Genomic DNA, 12,551 nt, shown 5'->3' with positions numbered 1-12,551 from the left:
GATGTAAGGAATAAATGCTTTTAAAAATCCTAGATTTCAGCTTTGATTGATCGATTAAATTCAGTTTATATAGCACTCTGCTCTGAGTGCATGCTCAGAATGTTGTAACAAGTTCACAGGTAATTGCAGTTACAAACTTTATAAATAACTAATTAGGAAATGAATAGACATAGAAGTTTAACACAGGAAGAAAAAGCAGCACCAAACTGATTAATATACCTGTAAATGGAACCTGACAATGCCAGTTCATTCATGTAAGTTGAACTATGGCCAGTTGACAACAGAGGAGAGAAAAAAAAACACCAGTTAGCAGTATCCCTGACATGGAGTTTTGGTTTAACCCAATATTTTGTCTTATATGGTTCTAAGTTGGCCCTATTTTCCCCTTTATGTTCTTTATTCTGTTGACCAAAATGCCTCAAACCTCATGCATTTACCACTCAGTGGTTAGATACATTAGTTCAGTTCAGCACTTCCTCCCCCCTTCCCTTCTTTATCTATAACCTCAGGCAATTAGAAAGAGCTACACTTTTAACTATGTATTATAGGTAATACATTTTATTATATCTAGTGCCATACAAGCAAGCAAAATGTGGCTTTGTAAACCAAGACCATACAACCTGAAAATACTAGATGTGTGATTTCAGGAGGTGTAATAACCTCATAATTGCATTCCATTCTTCCTGGTCACCTCATCATCTGCAGAGACCCAGGTAGCCTGCTGTTATCATGTCATCATCTGGTTTGCTTTCATCTGGATGAAACATGGCAGGTTTCAAGTTCAAGGAGATCATGCCTTTACAAGCATCTCTCTTTACTGTTCTTGTGAAACTCATGACAAACACACACCTTGCTGGTCCATTCACCAATTAAATAGCTCAGGCATAGCGCCACACCTCAAGTATTTTTCTTTTTCTCAGTGTCCTTCGAACAAATAACCAAGAAAGAAAATACAAGCCATTATGCAATACAATTAGCCCTCTCTGTCGCTGGTGGCCAGGAATTTAGTCATTAAAGCTAGCATTCCTAAAGCTTTGGGGGCAGAGAAAAAAAAACCTGGTTTGTCCATCTTCCTAGCACTTTAAACATTACAACAAGTATAATGTTAATTCTACAAATAAAGACATACAAAATATTTATTGACCTATATGCCACATATCACTTCACCACACTTGACTAATGAAAGTTTGAAAATTCCTGCATCTTTTGGTTATTGATTTTTGGCTTAACAATGTCAAACCTCTGCCACAGGGCTTTTTTACTGAGTACTTTTACTGAGGCAAGACACTTTCACATAACACATAAACAAAGGAATTTAGACTAGATTTATATGAAGTGATTTCCTATTCATAATAGTATTGATATAAACACATTGATCAGTACTTTTGGTTTGCAGTTTCCAAACTTGCTTTTTCCTTTATTGAGTCATGGAGACATCTATAATATACTTTAGCTTTAGGTGTAAGACTGGAACCAGCTATGTAGGAGAAGCTAGTCAGCCTGAATTAATCATACAGAATGAAAATCAACCTACTGTAACTTACACAGCTTTGGAATGAGTGAAAAGACCAGAGTCTTAGGGAAAACCCATGACAATATTTGTAGAATGTATAAACTCCACCCAAGCTATGACAGAGAATGGATTTGAACAAAGCCACCTGGAGCTGTGTGACGGCAGAATTAATCTCGGGCCCACCCTTTCATCATTTGATAAATATCAGTACACATAAAGGTATAAAAGCTAGATTGTCTGGAGTCTAGGAAACCTTTGCAGTACTGTAGTTGAGGTGTGTAATTGAAATGCTTGCAATGTAAGACTGCAACTGTAATTGTAGGATAAATTCTGCATTGTAACCTGCATTGCTAATTAATGCTTGCCTGTTTGGAAACATGTGCAGATGTGGTATTTGTGGGAAGCTAAACAAAAGTTAGGAATACATTTTTTTTTATAGAGAAATTAATTAATTAAATAAATAATTCACCAAAGAACTGGTGTGCTTTATACTGTAGGCTTGAAGTACAACAGGATGTGGCTAAGTCAGGTTTCTAAGCAGCGGGCCTTGCTCGTTAGTGGTATTTATTAAAAAAGGTTTCGGGTATAGATGATGACATAGCTTATCCTGTTTTTCAGACTGGAAATGTTTTTGTGAGAGAATTTTTTCAACAGTAGCCCTGTTCATTAAAACATGGGTTCCAACAAGTGTCATTCTGCATGACACAAATTACCCCTACTTGCACAGTCCAGTAAAGAGCTTTGAAACTGAAAGTCTGGTATTCCTATACAGAACTGATATTAAAATGAGTGTTTTATTCGCTGGCATGATCACCAGTGCATTGCAAGGAAAACCACGCCAGACCAGTTTATAGTTAACAGTTACACTAAATGGATAATTGCAGAATCACTGGGAATATCAAACTACTTATCACTTTTAGTTTTGGTAGTGTGGTGAAGTATAGTATATACTTCTCTGTTTCTGCAATTGCTTGATCTGATTCAGGGCTCAAGGAAAATAATAAGTGCAGAGCAGGAATAGGTGTGTTATTAAGCCATCTAACATAAAACTGACACTTTATATTATATGAGGCAAGTCAGATCAGTTCAGCTGATGTCAGCTTTGAGGTGTTTGCTTAAATATAAGAGCAAACAACAGTTATTGATGGATCTGCTGTAAAGATTTTCTTTATGTTGGCCTCTTGGTATCTTTTTCTTATGCACGGCTGTATTTTGTTTTGCAGGAACAAAGGTCAGCAAGGTTTGTACTGCTACCCAAGACACACAATGTGAGGAGTGCCCTCTGGGTCATTTCACAGATATCTGGCATACGTCACTAGACTGTGAGAGATGCAATAATCATTGTGATGAAAGTGAGTAACGTGAGACAACCAATGGATTGGTTTAGCTATATAAGGCCAACCTTTTGGGCAAATTGGTTGATGTGTGCATAGATTCTCCATATGTAGCCAGCAATACCTTAAGTATGTGTTTTGTAGGCTTTTGGCATCAAAGAGTATTATCATTGTTGCTAATTTTAAAAGCAATGACTTTACTGACCGTGGTTAAATGACTAAAATTTTATAGCACCTTTTTAAAGTCGATATACTCCCAAACTTTTTTACAATTATGTATCTATAATGTAGTTTTAACAGATTTTATTTTTTTACAATTAGAGCACAGAAAAGTGGAATTACATACTTAAGGTCACTTTGAAATTCAGAGGCAAGGACTGAATTGATAAACTTGGGATTTACAGTCTAGTGCCTTACTCATTAGATTACACTTCAAGTGATATGTTAGCAAAATAAATTGTAAAGGCTTACCACCAAAACTTTGAAGAGGCATGATTTATTCATAAATATTAACTCTGTTTTATAACATAACTTGACGGTACACCTTACATGTCTCTTTAACATATAATAGATACCACATGAATCCTTAATGCAAAATTGGTTTATTCTAAACTGCTTATTTTTAATATTAAGGGTATAAAAGTAATAAAGGGAAAGTGAAATAAAAAAATACAATCCTGCAGCTCTAATTTACCTGTTCTTTTAGTCTCTGCCTAACAGGTAGGGTTGCTAGTGCTCTTACTAACCAACCAAGAGTAAATTTTCACTTCTCATTTTTCTTTCTATCTTTCTGACTCTGAGCATTTCTGTCATTTCCCTTCTGATGTGAGACTCATTTTGGAGTTAAGCCTTACAGGTTCCTTGAAAGGGTCAACACTACCCAGATCAAAGTATCCTTTGGGGGGATCTTGCACACGTTTTTGCACTGCTTGGATTTATAAGATCCGAGTTTCCACAACAGACATTTCTCTTGAATAGCACCCTGCCAACCTTGTAGTGTTCCACTGCCTTCTTGCATAGCCTCTGTTTCTCTTTTACTATTTATTACTATGTATCTAGGTTGCCTTCCTTCCTAGTTTTAACCCACACTGAGTATGCCTGTAACCTTCTGACATTTTAACCAAATATTGCCAGCTACTTCTCATGTTACTAAGGTCTCTGGACTGGTACTTATCTGCGCACTAGGACATGTTAAATGTTTCTGCTGTTGTCGGTTGTACACACTTTTTTTTGTTAGCCCCCATCAGAATTGACTGCTGTCTGATGTTGTTGTCAGCCATATAAACTCCTTATGGTGATCTCAGCTGACCAGTCAGATCCCACAAATTTGGTAAAATCTATAATCCACTGTCATATTGGTCCATGGTGTAAAAGTAGATATCAAAAGCATATCTGTCTTTTTTCATATTTGAAGGCTTTCTTTTATATAAACTGCAGTCTGACACCTTTTTACCAGCTAGGGAAATGGTTGCTGTGCATTTTTAGAATAATTCTAGTTTGTGATTTAAAAATGCTTCACTGATACTATTAAAGTCATGCCTGTAACTGAGTATCATTGGTTTAAAACAATCATGAGTAGCATTGTGACATGACCATTAAAAAGTGAAAATCAAAACTCGACAGAGTCCCCACAACCCCTTGTGTGTGTGCAGCCCTGTGTGGTTAGGAGGTTCATACTGATGATGTATATGCAAAAAAGGGTTTTGATTGTTTAAAAAGTTTAGATTTTATTTAAATTATTTGCTTTGTCCCTAGTGTCCTTTAACACAGATCAGAATTTTAAATATGTATCGTCATTTTAACTTTGAAAAAGACTATTGCAGCAACATCCGTTTGATAAGCAAGTTGTGCTCATTGGATGTAGGTTTTGCTATAAAACTTGGTTTGTGTATTTTCTGCCTTTTATATATAGGTCTTTAAGCAAGACAGGAGATTTTGGTATCAAAAACATCTGGAAGAAATACTCCTAATTTAACTAAACATATAGCGTAAGGCACTTTCTGTTATAATTTTCTCACTCTACAGTTTATTTAACTGGCAACAGGCACTTTTACACCACACAACTCAAGTACAGTGTAAACATAAGCACTACTAATGTTTAAGCAGTAATATAAAATAACATACTTTTAGCTCCCTGCTCTGTTCAGAGGAGGATCTAACAGGGCAGTAGGTGTAACAGGGTCAGTACCGGCAGTTTGCCATCATTAAAAACTCTGACTTTGTCTGAATATACCATCTGCTAGTTCTCTATAAATGTCCAGATGATAATTGTCACAATATGGTTCCCTATAGTCCTGGCTAGCCCAAAAGAAAATATAGAAGAACATTTATTCCATATAAAGCTCACCAGTCATTTGGAGTCCTACAGTTGTGAGTTAAGGTACCTGGTACAGTGTAAAGTGGAGAGAAATCCTTTGTTAGCTTACACTGTTTAGGTAATGCATTTGAATCCTACCCTTTATAACCATTTTTCCATCTGTTCATTTTTATTTTTATAATTTTCATGAAGCCCAAATGCAGACTGCCAGGTAAGATAGTAAAGCTACTCAGAGCGTGCTTTGCATGAGGGACTCAGTTTATTCTAGTTATATTTTGTCATGTGACCCGACACTGGCTTCTCCTTCCTAATTTGTGAATTATACATTTAGTAATGAGTGTATGGAGTTACTATCCTTCATATTTGGTAGGTATAATGTTCTTATTTTGTCTTTTAAACTTCAGAATATCATTTGAAGTCTAAAAAGAGTCCAGACAGAGGATGTCTTATAGCCTTTGGCCAGAGGAAGGCTGACATAGTGGATATGATCTAAAGTTCACAGCAATGCTTTCTAGATGGAAATCATTTTCACAGTCCAAAATTAGATCTTTCAGTTTGAAGACAACTTTGATCAAGGGCTAAGCATCTGATACAGACAGAAATAATTTATTTTTATTACTTTTAGCATTCAAGATGACTAGAAACAATGTTTTTTTAGGAAAAGCAGAAAAAGGTATTGTAATTAATAGTGTTGATAACTGGAATCACAGAAAGAAGTTAAAACTTGCCAATCATCCTTACTATCTTACTGTATCTGGAATAGAATGATTTAGAAGAATCATCACATACTTGTAAATGGCTAATAAAAGTGTTCAGTAAAATATATTTAGTATACCAGTGTATGTGATGTGTGCATCATGTGCTGTGAGCATAAAGACATGACATAAATAAATTTTGGTTACCACAAAACATTCTGCATACCAAACATGGTGAACAGGGACATATCAAACCCAAAACTTTGACTGATATAGTACACACACACACATTGAAGCTATATTTAGTTATATCCTTTGAGACACTTAGTTACACATACACTCTTCCACTGGTGTTTCTGCACTAAGGACCAGTGGGGTTCAGAGGCACCAGATGATGTAAAAAATAAGTAAGAAGCTTTCTTTAGTAATTTAACTCATTATTAAAATGTTTATAACAACCCTTACCTTTCTCTTCTTAAGCATTTCGTTTTGCTTTTATATGCTCTAGATAATTGTTTTCTTTTCTGAAAAACTACTGCTACTTGTAGCATGAGAAATAGTCTTCATTTTGGATTATACAAGCCTGTTTCTGGTTGAAGTGCTGAATCACCTGGCCCTGCGGTATTCTTTATATCCTTGTGTGTATGTGTTTAGTGATAGGGCTTGAAGGTCATCGACCATTTTAAAAAGAGAAACGACTGTTAGGTTTTTTTTTTTGTAATTGTACCTCTCTACTTTTGATTCAGTCTTTTTCCAGTTATGGTCATGCAATGCTCCTTTAAAGGTGCTGCAGTAATTTAAAAAAAATAAATAAAATGAGAAGATCAATATCAAGATTTCATTATTCACAAGACAATACTCTTCATCTTGGTTTCACCCACTGCTGAGGAGGAGCATTCTAAATTTCTAAATACATTTTCCTGAGCAGCAGGATTCTCACATTGCTTAGTTTTTAAATCTATCTGTATTTTGTCTGATGATGATGCCAGAAGCTATAACAATGATCTGATGCTAGTTCAGATAGACTGGTCACCATGGACAGATTTTATGTGACGTAAAAGGTTCGTGAACATGCATGTTTTGCTGGATATTGGCTAAAGAGGGACATATGTTATTAGTTAGTTAAATTAATGTTTACATTAGAGAAGTCTGCACACAGACACATAGCCTGCACATAGCCTCAACATTGCCGTACTTTTTGACTGAGCTATATTCACTTATCTATTCACTTTTCACATCCTTTTTAGTCTAGTTTTGAGTGCAAAGTGTTCAGAAATATTACAGGACATATATTCATCTTATATTGCATGTCCTTGAGTCAATCCTTAATAAGTAAAGAAAGCCTATTTTAATTTATGGAACATACTGTACAAACTCCACTCAAACTGTGACAGGGCTATGATGTGAGCCCACAATTCTGGAGGTGTAAGGGAGGATTGCTAACCATTGTCATCATGCTACACTTTGACAAACAAGCTTTTTTGGCAATTTCAACTTATTTCTAAAAGCTGTAACTTACTGATGATTTTCAAGTGTATGAATGGAGTAAGCAAAGGGCCATGAAAAAAATATTGTGGCAAGTGTTACATTCATAGCACCTTAACAAGAATGCAAAAAGATTTTAAACATTGTAAGTTAAAAAGACGGAGCTTTAAAAAGGTGAAGAGGATACCTAATGAATATGCAGCCCATATAGGTCATGGAGTAACATGGTTCAAAAAAATCTCACCAGCATCTATATGACTTCACAGATATTAGTAGGAAATATTTACTGTAAATTACAAAGTTGGCAAGGTTGGAACCCATAAACAAAACTTGACAAGCTTTCTTCAGGTATGTTTTATATATGTTTAATTTTCACAGAGTTTAATTATCTTTTCTTTCTTTAAGAAAGAGGCTTATTTCATTGTCATATCTAACTAAGTTTATACATTTTTGGATTCAACTAGCTAATTTTGTATTGGACAGAGAAAAAAGCCTAGTTTTGTATACACATGTTTGTTTGTGTTTAAACTAAGCAAACTTAGCAAATTCAAGATAGCATTGTCTATTTCAAAGGAACAGCATACATTTTCTAACTACACTATCATCTATTGCTTGTGATTGCCTTGTTACTTGGATGTTACCATGCAACTTTGGTTGTGCCTGAAGATGATGGCATGTGCTTGGTTGACAGCCACACATACAGCTCTATGATCTGTGTTCTAGTTTCTGATTTTTCAGTGTTTTCACAAAATATATAGCACATGACAGATGCAGTATGTAATTAATCAATCATTACAGTGTCTAGTTGATTTCAAAAATCACTATCACTCTCCTCCTTGACACTGCTATGTTGTATGAACTAATTAAATTTTAATGAATACAATATGTTTTTCTTTCTGTATGAATCATACCGTTAGTCTTACACATTTGGATGAATTTCACTTACTGTTGGTAGATAAAATCCCCATGTGTGTCTCGTTTAGTGTTACTGCACGTTCTATGTGGAATATACTTGAAATCAATTTTTATATGAAATATACTTATTTTGTGCCACATATACAGTGTCATAGGAAAAAAAATAGTTTTGTAAAATTAAGAATGAAGTTTAACCAATTTTCTATACATTATCATTGTGTTTTTGTAACAAAATTGCATTATCAGCGGTTTCATGTGTTCAAAGTCATATCTCCACTTGCACAGGCTTTAGAGACTTCCCCTTGTGGTTCTTCTTCATAACCTGTACAGTTCACCGTAATTAGTGTGGAAATCAGAGTTTTGTAGAAGACTTTTCAATGGAAGATGACATTACTATCTGATGGACTGAATTTGTTCCTGTCTTCAGTCAGGCCGAAAATATAGATTATCTATTACAACCATTTTCAAACTCCAAGTGAAGAAAAATGTGATATTGGATCAGTTTTGGTCCCACTAAAAAAAGCTCAAATACTCACACTGCATGTTTATTAAAAGTAGTAATCATCCAGTCTGGTTCCCTGTACATATAAGAAGAAATACATTTTTAACTCTGACAATTTATTTTTATATACTGTACAAACAGTTTGACATGATCATTTAAAGCAGACATTCCGGTATGGTATTTCAATATTTAGCTTGTTACTCATTAGATTTAGAAATCTATCAATTTATGCAACCATTTGTATCAGCCACTTAAATCACATTAGTATATGATTAACATATTAATACACATATACGAGGGACGTTCAAAAAGTTCCGGCAGTTTTATATTTTTGTTGGAAATGGTGAAGGTGGGAGGAGTAGTAATTGGGCATTAAATAGTTGATACAACGCTGGGAAAATTGCATTGCAAATGAAGGTGACTATGTTGAAAAGTTATTCGTAATTAGTTTTTGAAATTCTTAATAAATAGAGTTTAAAAAAGTGCAGAAACTTTTTTAACGTCCCTCGAATTAATATATGAAAATAAAAAAACATAATGCATTTGTCACGGTCTGAACCATTTTACAAATAAGTGCAGTAAACTGAAGTTATATCAAGTTGGAGAGCGTGCAATGATACATTGTGTTGCCGCACCCACAACACAACAAAATAGCTCAGGCTCCTGGTTGGCAACCACCCAGGCAGACATGCTGTCCAGTCCCATCATCCAGAAATGACCTTGTATCTGCCACAGCCAGGTGTTATGTGGGTGTCCCCTTGGCCTGGTCCAGCCACTCGTGTCTTCAATAATGAGAATTCTATGAGCCAGATTACCCTTTGGGAAATCACACCACATTGCCGTAGTATTTTAACTGATGTTCCCTTACTAAGGTAACATGCCTCATTTGTGTCTCAGGTCTGAGTCTTCATCTCAGGTCCCTAGATAGCATCCATGTCTTGCAACCATATAGCAAAACATGAAGCATCGAGACTCTAAGGACTTGGACCTTCAGCCTTTTGTAACAATATTGTGAGCACCATACACGCCTTTCCAGTGACCTCAAGACCCCATGCTCTCCCAATCCATCTAATGACTTCATAGGAAGAGTGACCAGGGACCTCTTGACAGGGTCAACACTCTCTCCACAGTCTGACACACTGCAGATGGCTGTGTGCAAGAGGTCATTAATGGCTTGGATCTTGGTTTTTATCCTTGCACTTGCAAACCCAGACACAGACTCATCACTCAGTCTCTCGAGAGCCCCGATCAGAGCCTCCATTGACTCCATGAAGATCACAGCATCGTCAACAAAGTCAAGATCAGTGAATCTTTTTTCAACCACTGCCCCCCCAAGACCCTGCCCAACATCCAGTCCATGCAAGCATTGACCAGAGTAAGAGCAAGAACATATCTCTGACAAACCCCAGAATCAACTAATAAAACCGCAGAGGTTCTGCCTCCACTCTGCACGGCACTCATCATACTGCAAAGTCTTAGGATGACCCACAGGGCAGTTTGATCAATTGAATCGAACACTTTATGAAAATTTAATAAGGCAGCAAAGAAACTCTGTCATTATTCACATTTGTCATTTTCATCATGGTTGTCAGACTTATGGGGACCGACGCAATACTCATAGCCAGCCGTGTCAGTGCCAGTGGTCACACTGAAATCACTCATGACCAGAGAAGTGTCATCTCATGGGCACCATCGGAAGGAACCAATCCTCCACAACAACAGCTACTCCCTGGGTATGACAGCCATCATAGTGACCAGACCAATAAAAGGTCAGCAGAGGAAGATGATCATCATGTCAAAGAGACAAGACGTTCCATGTGCCTACCCGGATGGGCCACCTAAGTTTTGCCATGCAGTGGGTGATGTCTAACCACAGCAGTTCTGATCCCCAACAGGCCTGACCTCATTGGCTATCAGGTGGTTTTGACACACCAGGGGATGAGGCTTCTGAGGGCTTTCCTCCATTTCCTTCATGATACGAGCAGCCTTTGTATGGGCAGCTGAAGCAAAAATACTTCCATCGAGAGCAAAAAGGAGTCCTAGGTATTACATTAGACTGTATCCACCCTTTAAATGTTTTTCCAAATTGCAGGGAAAATTTGGGGGGAGGTTGATAGCAGGATTGCTATCCAGCCACCTTTAAAAACTTCATGCAGTTCTAAAATTACAGTAAATTGACATATAGAATATGTATGATTTATTAACTTCTCATTGGGAAAAAATAACCTCAGCAAATTTGAATACTTAAGATGTCCTTGTGCTGATGGGTGTTATAGAGTTGGGAGTATCATTAGCTGAAAAAAAGGTTAATGGGCTGCACATTTGCCACATATCAAGGTAGTTGGCAATGTTACATGTTAAATCTGAATTTTAGTAAATTTCTATTGATTAGTAAAGGGCCAGGACAGGCTTAGATAACTGGCAGAAGGTCTTATAAAAATTTAGCATGGATGACATTTTGCTTTCTCTTTGGTAAAATTTCTTTAACCAGTATAAAGGTGATGCTGCTGTCTCATGGCTCAATTGATGTGCCTTTGATTTCCAGGTCTGTGTGGAGAATTAAAAACATGTTTTTTTATCGATTTCTTAATTTCTTACACATCACAAAATTGAATGTGATTAAGTAAAATGGCATCACCAAACTGCCGTGTCTCCACTACCAGTTCTACTAAAACAAACTCCTATTCACTGTATAACTATAATAGGATAAAAATATATTCAGAAAATGGATGACTAAATGGAATTGCTCTTTTAAAGGGGATGCAGTCAGACATGAAAAGTAGCCATAACTGAGAGTTACCAGTGGAAAACTTTCTTATGGAACTAACGCCATCTAAAGTTGAAACTCACAAACTCAGTTTTCAAATAATGGTCGATCAACCTCTACAATACAAATTACTAACACGTTAGCAAGTTGAGCAGCCCCGCACCTCTTGCTAAAAAGTCAGTGATGATGGTATATGACTCCTGAATGTAAAAAAATTATACAGATCCATTTCCATGAATTTGATTTGTATTTCTTACGTATGTTATGTAACATGTTGGTTCTTAAATGTATACCTGTCCGATTTCGCCGGAACTCCAGCAGCATAATCCGCATATGGCAGGTAAATATAATCTATAGGTGATTTTTACTCCAATGTGGGAGTTTTGTTTTGTTTTTAGCTCTGGTAATACAGACTGCTGCTCAATGGTGCTTCTAAATATAATCATTCAGTTACAGATAATGACGGGGATCCCCTTGCTGTTTGTCACTTGATTCTTAGTGTGTCACTTTTACCCTTGTGATGCACAATACTATTCAGTTGTGCTTTTAAAGGGAGGTGTCAGTTACAGGCAAAAAAAACATTGAGAATTTTTTTCCTCTTTCAAAATGTTATCTATAAAAAACACCCTTTCTTTTCAATTGAGTCTACTCCATTTTCAGAAACCAATAAACCCATACATGACAAACGCATCAGACAATGAAAGTGTCTACAAATGATCTGGGTCACTCCCTAACCGTGAAGTTACTTTTACTTTTTACATTATGACAGGGCCTGCGAGACGGTTACTAAAATACATCCAAAAATGTTAACTTATTTTTAAGACATAATAGAACAGCAAGAGCCTGTTGCTTGTCCTTTATCTATGAAGTTACTTTACATGCAAGTTTCAGCAAATTAAATCAGTTAATGTTACTAAATTATTTTTTAACCTTTGTCATCAGAACCACACATTGGTCTTAGTCTGTAAGGGTGGGGTAGGGTATACAGTTGATATGTTTAGTGTTAAGGCTGTCTGAAAAGGT

The 12,551-nt window shown here is 36.3% G+C and overlaps 1 protein-coding gene across 1 annotated transcript in view; it reads left to right on the top strand.

The window, feature by feature from the left end:
- Window positions 1–12,551, top strand: part of LOC120534988 (tumor necrosis factor receptor superfamily member 1B-like) — a 48,694-nt gene that overhangs the window by 3,932 nt on the left and 32,211 nt on the right. The window contains exon 3 of the mRNA XM_039762488.1: window positions 2,737–2,865. Within this exon, the coding sequence (XP_039618422.1) occupies window positions 2,737–2,865 (129 nt within the window). The remainder of the gene's footprint in view (window positions 1–2,736; window positions 2,866–12,551) is intronic.

This window comes from Polypterus senegalus, chromosome 9 (assembly GCF_016835505.1).
Source record: "Polypterus senegalus isolate Bchr_013 chromosome 9, ASM1683550v1, whole genome shotgun sequence".
Taxonomy (NCBI): domain Eukaryota; kingdom Metazoa; phylum Chordata; class Cladistia; order Polypteriformes; family Polypteridae; genus Polypterus; species Polypterus senegalus.
This window is presented reverse-complemented; position numbering and strand designations above follow the sequence as displayed.